Source organism: Bemisia tabaci, chromosome 1 (assembly GCF_918797505.1).
Source record: "Bemisia tabaci chromosome 1, PGI_BMITA_v3".
Taxonomy (NCBI): domain Eukaryota; kingdom Metazoa; phylum Arthropoda; class Insecta; order Hemiptera; family Aleyrodidae; genus Bemisia; species Bemisia tabaci.
In genome coordinates this window covers 48,460,427-48,477,777 of record NC_092793.1, presented here as the reverse complement: position 1 = coordinate 48,477,777, position 17,351 = coordinate 48,460,427, and the positions used below count along the sequence as shown (strand labels likewise).

General features: G+C 39.7%; 1 protein-coding gene across 1 annotated transcript in view; it reads right to left on the bottom strand.

Moving 5' to 3' along the window:
• LOC109038926 (peroxidase) overlaps positions 1 to 17,351 on the bottom strand; it is an 89,299-nt gene that overhangs the window by 37,294 nt on the left and 34,654 nt on the right. Inside the window, exon 2 of the mRNA XM_019054198.2 lies at positions 4,385 to 4,543. Coding sequence (XP_018909743.2) covers positions 4,385 to 4,543 — 159 coding nt within the window. The remainder of the gene's footprint in view (positions 1 to 4,384; positions 4,544 to 17,351) is intronic.

The window sequence follows — 17,351 nt, the reverse complement described above, 5'->3', positions numbered from 1 at the left end:
CGTTCACGTCGGAAATGAGGATGTTATGGGAGTTACGGTTACTTCATCCGGAACAGACATATGATGACTCGATAGCAAATCAACGCGCTGGCAGCTAGGAAATCAGGACCTGTCCATAAAAATGACGTCAGATGCTTGGATGTTTGGGACCACCTTACGAACCCTGTTAAATTATTTTGGAGAGGGGGGGAACCAAACATGGGGGGAGAGGGGGGTCGGAAAATGGGACCCCGGTTTGCCCGGTGAACATCAGCTTCAGCATAGGGACCCCGGCTCGAGCCCGGTGCAGTTAGGAACCCCAGCTCAAGGGAGCTGAAGCCAGGCCCACGCGCTCTCGGTAGTTTTCAATCCAAGTAAGGAAAAGTAGGGACTAAGGCCCGAACATTAAGTTCTTGACAGTATCTGCAAAAGAATTCTGTAAAAAAATTATCCCAAGGTACCCAAGTTCTTCTGCTATGATACATTGCTTCCAAAAAATTTAAAATGGCGTTTACGGCGTTTTTGCGTTGCACGGCAGTATGAGACGCGTTTACTCGTGTTGGGCACATTTTTTATGAGAGCCCTGTCAACACTAACAAAAGTTCACGGAACTTTACGCGAAAGTTAAGTTCCGTAAACCCAACCCTGTTTGGACGAGGGCTTCCGTTCAAAACATACGAACGAAAAAATTATGAAACAACAAACATAAATGTGGTTTAATAATTTTAACTTCCGCCGGTGCGTCGACCGCACCGTGTTTGGCGCAATGCGTGAAGTATTCATGCAGTCTTGTAGGCGCTATGCGTTTCAAGCCGACTGCTGCTGACCGCAGTGTGTTTGACGCAATGCGTGAAGTATTCATGCAGTCTTGTAGGCGCTAATGTGTGTTACATGCCGACCACCGCGCCGATGGCTTCTCCTTATTTTCATCTCACGTCCTCGTAATCAATGCTCTCTGCGCCGCTCCGCTCAAGTTCAAAGTGCGTGTTTGGTTTCTCTCTTATTTCGGCTAATTAAAGGTTTTGTCTCTTATATCACCGAAAGACGACAAAATTAGAAATTATTGTACCCTCAGGAAATGAAAGATTTTGTCGCCTTTTTTCGTTTCTAATTTATTTTCTGAATCCGATTTTTCTTCTTTTTTTAGTACCTACAATCAAAAAGATTGCAAAATTTGCCGCCCCCTACATTTTGCCGCCATAGGCCGCGGCCCATGTGCCCATCCCCTAAATCCGGCCCTGCCTGTGCGAAGAAAATTCTGCGAAAATTTCAAGGGATGATGTTGATTTGCTCTCTTTTAAAAGAATAACATAGAGGCGGAGATTTTGAGACACCGTAAACGAGATATGTGATTGCGGACTTACGCCGTCGAAATGCTCTTTACCAAAGTTTCATGACGGTTGAAGTCGATAAAAGAAAGGATAATGAATCGGTACAAATTTCATGCGATTCCAGACTTTACCTGCCAGCAGCTTTGATTTTGACCTTGAATTGTTTCCAAGATCCGTTGGCCCTTGTCAGGAGGAATTGGCCTCCACTTCGCGCCAAACCGCAAAAGCGCTAGAAGCATGCTATTCTGCGACACGACGCAACGCCTCGCCTCGAGGAAACCCATGCATCCGCGGAAAACGACGCGATTCTGCAAACAGCGTTGCCATTTTGTGGAGAACCGTCCAACTTCCACCCGAAGAACCGTGTGGATCAGTCAAGTTCTAGCAACACTGGACGGGAATGAGCGAGTCTTGGAATTCGGTCACCCGCGCTTGTCCCCGATTAAATCGTAGCCGGTCGCGAAATTCAATAAACAGAAAAAAGTCCGCGCTATTGAACTCGAAACGCTATTCCTCGGGTTTTTTTCTATTTTCTTTTCAAAGCGCGATCGCGGTGGATTAAACGCAATGGTCGCGATTCGCAAGGGCTCCGGTAGGCATCGCTCGAGTGGGCCCGAACAGGAGGCACGGTCGGATATACGGGGTTGCCAGGTCTCATAAAGAAATCACTGAGGGGTGGAGTCAGAAATTAAGGATGCAGACCTACTAAAGTAACGTGGGCATTTATATGTACCTTCAAAAAAAAAAATTATAAAGGAAAACCAATAATCCCCAAACAGTCGTCGAGGATCACTGTGATCAATCACCCGTGCAATTCACCATGCAGTATGTCTCAAACTGCTCAACTGCAATATTAGATGCCGGAATTAATAGAGATGTCGGGGGTTTAACGGCGAAACGACTGCAAGAATATCAATGCTGGAGACTTTGGAATACCTTCACGGAGAAAAAAACCTCGTGCGTGGGACCCGAAGTTTAGGTCATATGGATCTTTGAAGTTTTCGGATTGAGCTCATACACACTTTAGGTCTAGCTGTCGAGGTTCGGATCACATATCTGAAACTCCAGTTCTTACATCTGAAGTACTTCAGATGTAAGAACCGAAGTTGTTTGGATGTGAAAACTGAAGTACTTCAGATGTAAGAACTGAAGTTTCAGATGTGTGATCCAAACCTCAGCAGCTGGACCTAAAGTGTTCAGATGCTCAATCCGAAAACTTCAGAGATCCATATGACCTAAACTTCGGGTCCCACGCACGAAGTTTTTTTCTCCGTGTTGTTGGGCTAAGAGAGCATATAAAGTATTGTAGAGTACCGCGAAACTCAGGAATATGAGCAATGTAAATGCGTGCGGCAAAAACTAAAGTCGAAGGTCAACACTACTTTTTGCCTCATGATGAGGCATCAACATCGAATGATCGATAGGCAACTTGTTGAGTGAAAATTTCGCCAAATGATGACTCATGAATATTGGAGTGGGCATTTTGCCAGGCGAGTTTTTCAAATTAGACCAGGATCGCTAAAACTATCACTCAACTCTGAACATCTATCATCCTAAGACGAATAAAGGCGTTGATTTCCAAGAGTACCTTCTACATTCTAGGGAAAGAAAACAGTGCGGGGCTCTAAAATATACTGACTCCGTTTTTGCCAGCAAAGTCGGGCACCGTCGTCGCCCGACTCCGAAGCCGGTACCAATGTCCGATACACATTCATGCTCCAGTGGCGTTTCCTGTCTAGATATTCTTATGCCATTCAATTAGAGTCCTGCGTCTGGCCTGGCCGATTATCAATGCACCTAGATTGACTTGTTTCGTTATTGACTTTGCGTTGACGCTCCGTCGACAGGCGTCTGATTTTCCACGACATTGGCTCCCGGTGCGCGGCCGCCTCTCGGCTCCCCCGTGCCGACCCCCACCCAGCCCCACACCCCCCCGCCGAACCCCTCGAACTGGAGCAAAACGCGGCTCGCGGAGTGAGGAGACAGAACATGACACGCTACAAGTCTCTGTAACATGTAATGAAGCCACGCAAAATGATAAAGTAAGTTACAGAGAGACGATGGATACGGCTAAGGGGTCGACGCGACTGGGTGGCAAGGCATGACGTCATTGCATTCCACTTGTTACACCCGTGACGATATACGTGAAAGGGAACCTCATAATTGGGCGAGCATTACGGCGATGAGCGGGGAGGATCATATTCGTTTGCACAATGCTCCCGTGTTAAGGCAAAACGCCGTATGAACATTCGATACTTGCCAAACTTCCGTCGATAAAACGTTAATTTTTGAGGAAAGCCATGAATAGTTCTCTTGTAAATCTTCAGATAGGATCAAACTGCGAAAAAATTCTTGGGAAAATGTGGAGGAAAATATTGATAAGTTTCCCCAAAAAATTTCGGTTTATTGAAGTAAATTTGGCAACGTATGAAGGTTCATTCGACGTTCTTCCTCATTACGGCAGAATGGGTCTGATTCGCTTGTCGTCGGATCGTGTATTGATAATTGGATCCTGTATAAGCGAATCTGCGGATTGAACGGACTTCCTCATGCAAAAATTTGTGGGGCTTTTCACTGAAAACAAAATTCTCGGCGTTTTTACGAAAGTCCGTTGGTACCTTTACCATCTCAATTTTTTTACCAATTATTGGTAATTTTATCAAGACAGACTGGTAAGCTTACCTAAAAACCTGTATTTTTACTGTTTTTTCCAAGTAAGAATACCACTTTTATTGGTAATCAATTCCCGGTAACTTTGCCATTTTATCTCGGTAGTACTACCACAGTCGATAAAAAATATTGGCGTTTTTACCAAGGTCCAGTAAAATTACCGAGAAGGTTCAATAATTTTACCGAGATTTCTCAGTAAAATTACCAATTTCATAAATGGTAATTTTACCAAGAAAAAACTGGGATCAAATAGAACCCTGAATTCTTGGTAATTTTACCCTTTTCTTAGTAAATACACCGAGATTTTTTTCCAGTGTTTGTAATATTTGGGGAGGAATGATTGTTTGTTAACATTTATGTAGTAACTAAGGTGTGCATATCTGTTGAGACGGAGTGTAACTTACCCAGGCTGCTGTAAAATATTTGCCGTGTAATCGAAAACGGATGATCTGGCAGTGAGGTCAAGCACGAGGGCACAATCCGAAATGTCATCCACCGGCGAATATTGTAGAGAATAGCTAAGGCTGAAGCACATCACCGTGATAAGACATCTCTGTAGTAGCCTGAAACAAAATGAAAAACTGCGTTATGCGTTATCTCGTGATAAACCTAGGTAAACATAAAACTAGCCGAGCGAGCCCGGAGACTAAACGCAGGGGTAGAAAAGTAAACCATCTCATTTTATGACGTGATATTGACTCCGTATTTGCCCAGTCTTGTTGGCCATGGTGAAGAATTTTCCTGTTCAAACACCTTTAATGAGTCAGGGAATACAGAAGAAAGCTTGGAGACTTAAACGCAGGGGTAGGAAAGTAAACAATTTCATGACATGACAACTCCTAATTCGTCCAGTCTATTTGGCCATGAAAGCCATATCGAAAGATTATATTTGCCGAACACCTTTAAAGACGTTTCATTTTCAACTGTAAAAGAAATCTTTTCAGTAAATAATTAAAACATCCTCTTCACTAATTTCAGTTGATAACCTGGGAATTTTTGAAAAATCAAGTTATAAAAACGCTTTTAAAGTGTAAAACAGATGTAATAATTATTTTATTTAATCCTTTCATGATTATTTTTATGGAACTTTTTAGACTGATTTTTGAAATGATTTAAAAATGACTTAAAAATTGTATAAGGACATTGAATTACATTTTAAACATGCTATTAAAATGATTCAACAATTACCTTAAAACATGTCAAAAATACATCCAAGTCAATCAAATTTACCCTCTTGAAGTTGTAAAGTCGTTTTTGAAACACTTTAGTTTATTAATTTGTTGCATAGAAACACTCTCCAGGTATTTTATTGTTTTAGAAATATTTCAAAAGCATCATTAAGCGTCATTGCGCTGTTATAGACCGTTCCTCTTTAAATCCTAGGCACATTTATGTTATAATGTTTATCAGAGGTGTAATGTAAATGACTCTTCTGTTAAGGTGCCTTTTTTGTTCAAAATTTCCGGTATTGATAGACATATTCTATTGGATCCATGTTCGGCCATCTGCAACCGGGCAGTGGTATGACGCACGGTCACGTTATTTCCCGTGTTCAGTGGCGGAAATATTTTCTCTTTTTGGCCGACAAATCAGCCACCTCCTCTTCTCCTGTCCGTCGCCCTTCCGTCAGAGGGCGCTATGCGGATGGCCAGAATGGCACTTTTCGCCGAGAGTTTCCGCGCCACGCCGTTAAATTACCGGCGTCGTAATGTCTCTACTCAAGCCGGACGGTGACCGAATGAGATGTTGAGCGACCAATATAAAAATCCGCGCTCGGCTGAGTGGAGGGCGTAACTCAATTTTCGAGCTAGCCCTAAAAAACACTGTGTTAGATGGACGCCAAGCCTCATCTCAAAGTAAAGTTGGACAACATTTCGCAATTGGAACTACAATTTCTGGCTCATTTTATAAACAACATGAGTGCTGTTAGTTTTTCTATGCATGTAGGTGTTTTTATGTATGTAAACAGAAATTGTGGCTCCTTATTTCAAAATGCGGTCCATTTAGAAAGTAGGAGCTACTATTTCTGGCTGATTATAGAGACAGTATGTGTGACATATATATCCATAGGCCGATACGAGCTTTTACGAATGAGCCAGAAATAGTGGTTCCTCATTGCAAAATGAAGTTCCCTACCTCAGTTGAGGCATAAAAATACCAAGAGTACTCGCGGACACAGTGCAGACAATATTAAACCGCCGACGCAAATGAATCTTCAGACAAACCAAAGCAAATTAAAGGAAAAATATTTGAATGGACTGAATGGACGTAACTAGTGTTGCACCAAACAGCATATCTCTTTGAGGGAAAACTGTGCTCGAATGAGCTTTTTCCCTCTGTATTGAGATTTTCAGCTTTATGCTGAATTTTCAACGCACGTTGGCAAAAAACTCCAACATATTGTTTTACGACCCGTGCGTCCACCGCAATCAGTTTGTGAAAAAGATTCTTTCTCGAATATTTAACACAAGTGAAATGCCAGATTTCATTCTGAAAGTTTTAACATTGCATCTCGGGAGCTTCGACGAGGACATCACCGTTAATGCAGTCTGTAATCATTCTTAGCCTAAAATAGCACTGGAGGCGGCGTCATCGCGAGGAAGAAGAACTTGAGAGGAAACAATCATTCTGCATAAAACGAGGGACCGGATTTGCCAATATCAATTCTGCAAGCGGAAGTTGCAAGTTGCGCAGCGTCGTATAATCATCCCGGAAAATCTCCCGAAGGACTGAAATTCGTCCAGGAACGCTCGCGACTTCACAACTCGGGACGCGGGGTTGCCAGATACCAGCCCGAAATCCGTCTTATCCGTGGGGTGGACGACTCCTATCGCTTCTTTCCGGCAACCCTGAGGGGAGAGTTGAATGGCACCGCTTCGAAGAGCAAGGATCAAAAGGCGTTTGACCTTCCCTGGGGCGGGGAGGGGAGGGGGACTCCGTAAGGTGAACCGTAAGGAATTCTGCACGGGAGACGGGCCCAAAGCCGCAGCCACCCGTTGAGGCTTCATTGAGCAAATGCTCACTCGGGCTGGGTGTCGCGAGCATGGTGACAGTCGTCGGGGAAAAAAATAAACATCGAGAAAAAAACCGAGCTCATCGACTATGAACGAAGGGAAAACAAAACAGCTACGACGCGCGAATCGAGAAACGCGCAATTGCGATGTAAACCCGATGTAGATACGCGGTTTTAGCCCGCGGTCTCCAGAAGATATGACTGTGGGCCCAACGCACCGACGATGACGACTGACATCAGGGTGTAATCGCACTTAGAGATGAGTTCTGACGTCCGAATGACTTTATGCTCTCCGAGGCTCGCGTGGTGATGAGTTACGTCTTTTTGTCGCAGAAACGACTCACCGCGCACGGAAAAATTGAAGCGAAACTGTCAGTTGAGATCGTTGACTATCTTCTTTGTTAGAGAGGTCTTTGTTCAGCTTCTCGAGATCTTCGTGGAAAATGAATCTGCAAGGTTTTCCTCCCCATGGAAAATGCACGTACACAAACTTTGATGAAAAATAAAGTATTTATGCAAGTGTAATGTAGGTAAGTTAGTATTTAAGTTACATAATATGTATAAATGTTTAATGAAGACTAGAAAAAACACTACAAAATGTGGCCCGAACTGTACGTAACAAGGCGGTAAAAAAGTGCTGGGTCCACACTATTTTTCAGGAAAAATTTGCAGGGTTTTTCGACTTTCTGGCATTGTTTTCCCCACAAAATAGTGTGGACCTAGCTCTGTTTTACGACCTTGTTTAGTGAAAATTTAACCAATTTAGATCATTTCACAAGAATGAAAATTAGTTCCCAAGAGAGTGGTAGTTTTTAATTGCCTCGGATTTTTTTTTGTAAAAACAGCTGTTATGTGAAGTCTCTGACTTTTAGGTATGCTTTAGCAGTCAGGTGGCTCCTTATGGGTTATGGGCGTATGTTCAGAGTGTCTAACCGTTTAATGTAGGTCGTGAAGGCCTCTTTTATTTTCAACTCTTAAGCTGTTTTGAAATCAGGAAAAAAGACAATTTTGGCGAAACCTCCTCGTCTTATAAGTTTTAAACTTTTACTTTGGGGGACTTAACTTTTTTCTAGGGATGACAGCGACTGTCGCTTAGCCTTCAGTTGACTGCTGAGTACCTCTTAGTTGAATAATGAACTTCGGAAGATGCAACATGCGAAACAAGTTTACGGAACTTACGAGCTTACTCACAAAACGCATTGCTTGACACATCTGTCAACAGCAAATTAAGAGGTAGGCGAATAGCTGAATGTGCATGGGAGTCGCCACTGGAAAGTGAAGTGCAGTCATAAGTACCATCAGCATTTCGGTTCACGTAAACCTCTCTGACAACCATACCCTTGGTTACATCAAACCGACCTTTTCTTCAATCGAATTATCAAAAACAAGCAGTAAGCTCCAACGCATTCGCGTCGGAAAGCGGCTCTGGCGACGGTAGTTGTAGTCAAGAATGAGGGCCTAGACACATTTTGTCATTGATGTACAATCCGACAACTGTCGATTGCCACGATAGTTGTTAAACGTTTACGGTTTCCTTGGTAACCTTTGTTTGCTATCAGCTGATATCGAGTAATATGCCTAGAAAGCTCCAACCACTGCATTCTTCCAAAAAACCGCGAAAACTTTAAAATTCAAAATTTCAAATTTTGAACGTAAAGTACATTTTTTCCATCACGAGATTAAAGCACAGACAAGTTTTGAATTATTGACTGTATCACCATGATTCCAAAAATACACTACACAACATAGCATTGGCTAACAATAAAACAATATGCAATAAAATAAAGTCATGACAAGGTACATAGTCGAAAATGGCGCCGATTCCCATCAACCAACGCGCGGTCTCTCCAATGTAACATGGTCCATTGATACTCCCCAGCTGGGACCGTCCGGAATAGCAGCTCTAGTGCAAGCACCAGAGCCGCTAAAAAACTCGGTTGAATGAATTGATACGGTCCCTAGAACGCAGAATGCAGTCCCTAGAACCAAGACCGATTTTTTCTCCCTCAATGTGGAAAGTTAAAACTTCCTTCATTGCCGAGGTATCAGGAGAGGGTCTTTATTTCCTTCTGACTAAATACCACGTTGTACATGTGTGTTCATTCAACTCGAGGCTGGACTCTGTTCAGCCATAGCTTTTGTTGTTAAGGCACCGAATTTACGTATCTCAGAATCAAAGTTTTAAATACGCATAACAGTGTGTTTGAATATTTTTTACTTTACAGCTGTTTCTCTGAGGAGGCTATTTGATTGAGAATCAAAGCACGCATGATCACAGACTGTGCCCGGCATCCGTGCGAGGCGCAATTGTCAGCCCGTTTCTCAGCGAGAGACTGGCGTTTTAGAAAGAGAATTTCACGCTTGCTTGAGCACGGACTCATAGTCGATGGGACACCTCGAGTGCTATTGGGTTAGTAAGAGCTTCATTTAGGCCGTTGGACGTTCACTCCATTAACTGCAATCGCAATCGGTGGCGCGGGACTGTCACTGCTCCGACGCCGAAGGAACAGAACCAGGTGACAAAATGCCGAAGAACCTCCAATGTCGAATGCCTATCGGAGCCAGCCGAGGTTTCAGTTCAAAATTTTAATTGAATTAAGCAATAGCTCCGTTCATACCTACGCAGTGTTACGAGACATTATCCGTCCACGTCTTGCAGCTCACAGTTGTGAATAAGCTTACGACTTCCACGTATGACTTTCTTCAACTGGTAGACGCACGATACATAGAGAAACTAGAAATACATATTTTACCATATTTTTAGCTACTCACCCCATTTGAATCTGGACGTGCGAAAACAGCTAATGTCCATTTTTCCAGCCGTAAGTTTTTTTGAGTTCATAATACTTTTGAAGAGTTGACACAACCATAAAAGTGATGAAAAGGCTCGTTTTGGGATTAAGGAAGCCCAGAGACGAGTTTTAACGCCAATTCCGTGGTTGCTACCAACTCCGAAAAGTTTTATGAACTCAAAAAAACTAAAGACTTGAAAAATGGACATAGCGGTTTTCGCACGTCCCGATTCATGTGAAAAGAATATGGTTGGACGGATCGGTTGTTTGTAAGAGCTGTGCTGAAAATTATTAGTTAATTGATGATAATGATACTTGTTTTTTGGCAACATACATCAGTAGAAATTCTGCATACATAATTAGAGTTTTCCACTGATATCCAAAAGCGAAATTCCGCTAATATCAGTATAGAGTTTCTTTTTCATTTCCTAAAATTTTGTTCCTGATCAGGAATCATCTAATTATTAGGTAACATTTGGAAAAAGTCATTATTCGTGCCTTAAAGTTTGATGCGGTGGTTAGATTATGAGATATCAGACGTTGTAGATTCGACGTCTGTCCTGATATCGGCCCGATCTGTACTAATATGAATTGGCTGAAAACGAATGGAGATTCTATACTGTTATTTCTATACTTTTCACTTGAAGCAGTAGAGATTCAAATGAAATCTTCAGAATCTGGTTCAAAAACACTTTCATGCGATGACATTGCGAGAGCAGTTCGGACGCTTATTTTCTTATTCAAATTGCAACAAGGAAGTTAAAAAAGCGAAAAAGTTTTCATTTAAAATGAATTTTGGATTCTTGGTGATTTCAAGAGTTGACTCAGCCAAAGTGTGATCGTATAAAAAATGAAAAATTTCAGGATCCTGATTTTTTTTCTTTTTACGAAATTTTGAAAATGAATTCGAGAAAATGTTTATCTACCAACCCTACTCAATTCGAATGCTCACTATTTAAAATGCAAAGTATGACTTAATAGTTCGACGCTTTCTTGAAGAAGATGACGGAAAGTTTTTCGTATGGAAATAAACTTAAAAATGATATTTCCCCCGTTTGTTTTCTTTTTTTTTTCTCTCTCTCTCTTTCTCTCTAAATTTTTACCTTATAAGCACGCTTTGCCTGAATCCATCATTTTTTTTCTTTTTTTCAACATGCATCAATTGCATCATCATTTCTTTTTCTGTTTTTTGTCCGGGAGGACGCCACTCATGACAAATGCAACGATTTCTCCCGTGCTCGTGCTCGCTATTGCTCGCCTGCCTCGCGCGCGGATTTGCGCGTACGAACGGCGTGTGAACAGATTATTGCCCTCCCGAGAATGCGACAATTTGAGACACCTCCCGGCGGTCCGCCCCGACAGAAATATTATTCAATTAGGTAAAGCGTGAAATCGCGCCAAATGCGTTTCGATTCCAAAGATCGTGCTCACTTTTCCGACGCCAGAGGTCACTCTTCTCGCCGTCTCTTTCGATCATACTCCATGCAATTCAACCGAGGAATTTATCTCATTTTTCAGGTCTCCGCCCGTTCACGGGAAAAGAGATCTTAGGGAAAAATCGGTCATTTGCCCCGTAGCACAGTGTTCATACAGGCCGTGCCATTCGATTCATGTAGCGATACTCTCAGTTCTGCTTCATAGAATACGTAATGCTGAAAATCATATTTTTTAATTCATCCCCACCCGCTGTGCTGTACCCGAGACAAAAACCCGCACCCTTTCTTTCTGTATAATACACTGAGTGGCTACGTCATTCGATATAATATCGAACCCTTGGTTCAAATGTACAAACACAGAATCTTGTTCCTGATTCACGCACTGGAAAAAAAAACCACATTGGATCTAGACCCCAGACTCTTAAAAACATCAACAAGAAAAAATACTCTTGATTCAATCAAATTTAAGCTTAAATCAAGAGCCAAGCTTCTTAATTTGAGCGGATTTCCTTTTGATTTAAGCTTAAATCTGATTGAATCAAGAGTATTTTTTCTTGTCAATGTTTTCAAGAGTCCAGACTCTCTAGATCCAATGTGTTTTTTTTTCCAGTGCGCCCTTTGCGCCATGGTGGTAAAATGCGTCCAATGGTTTCTTACAATCGAAATTTCTCGTGTTTAATGAGTCTTTAATAGATTTATGACCGGCCAATGACTAAATTTTAATAAATGAACATAATTAACTACATGAAGAATTCGTGCATGAGGTAATGTTAGGTACTTTGTTTTGGATTGAACCAAGAGCTCGAAATTGTATCGAATGGCGTAGTCACCAAATCAGTCTATTACATGACGCTTTGTTCGACCCCATCTCTCAAAATGATGCTTTATGATAAAGTTTGGGTAATAAAAATTGCTGTTTCGCGTCAATATTGTGATTTAAATTTTCCAAAAGTCGATGTGGCCTACGTGGCCCTGGAAACTCCTCTGCCTCCTTCAAACGTATTTGCAATTTGCTTTAAACGCCTTTCCCTGAATTAAGTCGTCGGAGCAAAAGTACAAAAGTATGGTCTACGAACAATTTGGAACTTTAAACGCCAAAAAATGTCAAATTGAAACTGAGCTGAAGCTAAGGCAATCGAAAGTTAAAAGGTCAAAAAACGCAGTTTCAAGAAGAAACTATTTGAAATTAGAATCGTGACATGTTCAGGCACCAAAATGCTAAATTATAATGCAATGTTACCCCTTTTTTGAGGTCACAGCTCATTCTCTGAGACATGGAAATGTTTTGAACGAAACCTCAAAAGTCACTTTTTCGAGCACACCTGCGACGATAATCGCTCTACTGAAAATATCGCCTCCGTGGAGTACTGTATCTTTACCTGTGGACGGTAAAAAGCAAAACAAAAGATACATATGATTAATTCGCTCGAGTCCCATTACACAGCAAGCTGCCACAACCTATAATTAGGATACCAAGAGACAATTGTACGTGTTTGTACATTGCATGCATGTAGAAGATGCTCTCTCCCTCCTCGGCAAGGAACATAATCGAGCATGAATAATGGATCGGCCTCATTCTTATGTTCCAATTAAAGGTGACATCACAACTTGGTCAACTAAGCCAACTGCAGATGCAACAAATAACTGTGAATGTCACGAAAAATGGGTTAAATCACACTCAAAGTAAGTAATGTCTGGTGTCTGGTGGAAACGGGCGACCAAAATTTCAGAGAGGTTCTCCGCATTAAATTATCTCCGGGTTAACCGAACCGAGTTTGGTGGAGAAGAATCAACTGTTTTGATAAATTGCAGAGACGACATATTTGACATTGAGTTTTCCACCAGGATAAGAGTTTTATTTCAAAAATGATCACATGTACTTGATATTACGTCTGATTATTTTGAGAGTCTACTTTGATAACAGCGTTAGCGAAAAGTTTCCCTCACTGTGTATAAGTAACTAACAAAAAGTTACTCGCACGAGAGGCCCAAAAGCGAGTCTTAGAGGGTGCGAAGCGTTTTTGGAGGGTTATTTTGTATAATTTTCCGAACATATGGTAACCTCTTTACACCTCTTAACTCTAATTGGTACACAGGTAAGTAAGCAGATTGGTTTGTGGAGTATAATTTAACGTTTTTTCTTGCGGCAGATTTTGATGTATACAATTTTTATTTCATTAAAAAAATTGCTTTTCATGGAATACCTAAATAACATACTTTGAGGTGAAACTCTGTCAGAGTGCTCACGGTGGAAAAATTTGTAAGAATACTTTTTTTTTTAAATTGAAAGGAAAATTTCGTTTAGTCAGAGGGAAATATTTTCCTGCTTTTAAGAAGTTTCAAACTTTAAGTTCTCTAATTTGGAAACTGTTTTATTTGTCTAAAAAGAGGATTTTTTTAAAATACAAATAAAATGTATTAAATTCATGCAAAAGTGAATAAGTCATCAATTACAGAGATAAAATTGCTTACATCAAAGAAATCTCACTCATCATTATCATTATTTCAGAGGAATGAACGCAATGAAGAATGCAAAGGAGGGAGAAGTAGGATTAAAAATCCTTAACCTAGCGAATATTTTTATTTTAATTTGTTCAATTGAGAAGATTTTTTCCCTTTCATAGAATATAAAATAGTTTTCCCAGTATTCTTTAGTGCATACCGACACAAAAGTGTTTATTACTGCCGCTCAGTACGGCAACTCCAGTGCTCAGATTTGCAAATGGATCATAGCGTCAAGCGTGCCTGCATCATGCACAACAGAGCCAGATGGACATTCTACCCTGATAATCAAGAGCCTCGTAACTCCTGTAAACGATCCTCCGAGTTAAAGTGTTTTTTGCTCGGCGCAAAAGAATTGTTCTTTATGCACTGCAGATGTATTTGCCTTCTCGAGTTGATATGCAAAACTCGCCATTTGAACTACGACGCGACGGCGAGCCACACTTAACTGGATCAAATTATTTGATCCGAATCGAAATTGCAATCATTCAAACGTTTGCCACGCCGCTAAAAAATGGGCCAATAGACAATGTCTGATCTACTGAAAAACCTCCTATGATCTTTCTTCCACACCTTACGTAGAAAACTATTTACACCGAGGGAAGGTCGAAAATAATTTCATGAACGGGGCTATTACAAGTATTTTTAACACAGATCAGATGGAAATCGGATCATACGAATAACGCCATTTGTTCGTTTTCCTTGTGAAATTTGAAGAAAAGTTACATTACGTAATGCCTCTATTCATATCTTCTCTACAGACTCATTAACAGACGTTAATATATTTTGCCTACTTATGCGTTCGAAGGGTAACTTTTTACACCATCAATTAACGAAAATAAATCATGTGCCCAAACAATTTGAGTTGCATGGTGCAGTCTATACATTCTCCTTAAATTCCTGTGTTTTCACGACTCATTCTTCCAATCAAAATTTCCCGCATATCACTGCGGGTATGTGAGAGATTATACACGGAGTATAAGTTCGTCTTCTATAATAAGTTCGAAAATCAGCGTAGGCAACACGAGCTCCCACATGGTCGAATAGTGGTATTGTCACGAAACGGGAAAATTATTTGAAAATCGCTCGCAAAGTAACTTTTTACCGAACCGGAAGAGGTTGCCTTAATATGTCAATGTCAGTTTGCTTTCAATTCATAGTGTCGGCAACAAGATCTCCCACATGGTCAAATAGTGTTATCGTCGTGGAATGGCAAGCGAAATAGAGACCCAGTCGAATAACAGCTTTTTACTAAACGAGAAGAATCACGTTAACATCCTGTCACTTCGCCTTCAATTTTTAGTGTAGGCATCACGAGCTCCCACGTAGTCAAATAGTGGTATGATCCCTCATATAATAGTCAGACGGTCTGTGTTGGCGGACTTGTAAATAACCCTAGTAGCATGATTCACTTTCCTCTTCCTAACAAACGTATAAGGAATTAATACCGGTTAAGCACCATTTTAACTAAAGTTTATGTATCGTGTATATAAGTTTTATATAAAATGTCCATGAAAATAATTATTCATATTTTCAGAAGATAACGTTTATATAAAATTTATATAATTGAGGAAGGGTTTTTATAAATTTTCTTTATACGCATAGTATCATTTTGCTTAATTTGCTTAATATAACTGTTATATAAATGACCTGAATGACTTTAACGTAAACCTATCTCATTTTCATGAATGATGATGATCTCATTTCAATGAACACCCTCGACTCTCAGACTGCGTGGGATAGGTATTATTAGAGGTATTAGTGGCTCCGAGACGAGTTAAAAGGGGATATTTCGGCACACAATCCGAGGAGCCCTGTTACCTCAGTTGGTAGCGTGTCTGGCTCATAACCCTGCCCAGTTAGACAGCAATATTTTAAAAATATTTTAAAAATATTGAAATTTAATATATTTTTAAAATGTTTTTCATGTATTTTTAAAATATTTTCAAAAGTACTTTTGAAATACAATCAATGAATATTTTTAAAACATTTTAAAAATATATAAAAAATAAAAAAATTAAAATTTTTAAAATAATATTTTATAATATTTTAAAGTATATCATAATTATTTTTGTTAATATTTTAAAAATATTATTAAATATTATTTTAAAAATTTTAATTTTTTTTAAAATGTTGAAATTAATATTATAAAAATTTAAAAGAAAAAAGGAAATGATAATAATAATAAATAAATAACATAAATACATCGACATAAATTCAAACTAGAAAAAGGCCCAAATAATTAAAACTGGAAAAAGACGCAATAATAAAGTTAAAAAAAATAGAGAGAGAGAGGGTTAAAAAAATGAGAGTTAAAAAAAAATAGAGAGAGTTAGAAAAAATGATAGTTAAAAAACATGATAGTTAAAAAAAACTGAGAGCTAAAAACAATGAGAGAGAGTTAAACAAAATGAAAATGAAAAAATTACATCATGAAATAAAAAACAATAAATAAATAAATAATAAATAATAAAGTCTGGTAAAATATCATAAGAATCCGTCAATAAACAAACATATTACGGACTCAGAGGCCTGCGATAGTTAAGAGATTGAATTTAGGGGCCCATCCATATCAAGCCTGGCTGGTCTGGTGGTAAAGTACTGGACTTCGGATTGCAACTCTATCCCGAGGCGTGGGTTCTAATCCCGACTAGGACGCCGCGGATTTAAGGTAAGTCACAACTCTACGATGATCCACCACCTGGTAGTAACGCATATGAAAACTTGCACACTTCAAAACTAGAGTGCGCTACCAGCCAGGAAGAATAATGAAAATTCATTTTATACACTGTTTGAATTTGGTTATATAACTTTTATACTAAGGGTTACATAAAAAGCTTATTAATAATGTAAACTTTTAACTAAAAAACTTTACATCCATTACATAAACAATGAATATTCTTTAGCTTGTGGTTATTTACGGTTTATACTTTTAAAAACAAATTTTTTATTTAACTCTGCTACTAGGGAAGATGTGAAATGAAAAAAAGATCAGAGAAGTAAGAAGGAGTCAAAAAGGAAAAAGAAGATAAGATGAGGTAAAAGAAAAGAGTGAGAGACGAGGAGACGAAGATGAATAATAAAAAAAGAGAAAAACAAGTACAGAGTTAGGAAAATAAGAAAAGAAAAATAATAAAATGAAAATATAAGTAAAAATAACAAGAGTCGAATAAAACAGATAAATATAAATCGATTGACATGGATTCGATCAAGAAATAATAGAAAATCAGGATTGTCTTTATGTTTCGATCGAAACAATCCCAGTCTAAATCTTCCGGTAAATTCGAGTAAAATATTCAACTCATGAAGTGAGTAATTATTATAGTTATAATTTTTGGTGAAGCATCTAAACCCGTGCCTTTGGTCACGAGCTATTCGCTAGTAATACAATAGATACATAATAGATTTCCTGGACTAAAATTAGAGTTGCCAAGTCGTGAAAGTCGCGGTTGTTATTTTTCGAGTTGGGTGGACTGGGGAGCAGAAAGCCCTGTCGGTACTCTCCGGGCGCCGGACCCGTTGCGACGGATGCGTGGGTTCGGCGTCACCCATTTTTTGCACTTTAAACCCACGTACTCATGTCCCGAGGAGTGTGCATTACCGTTTATTCCCGCGGAATCATGTTAAT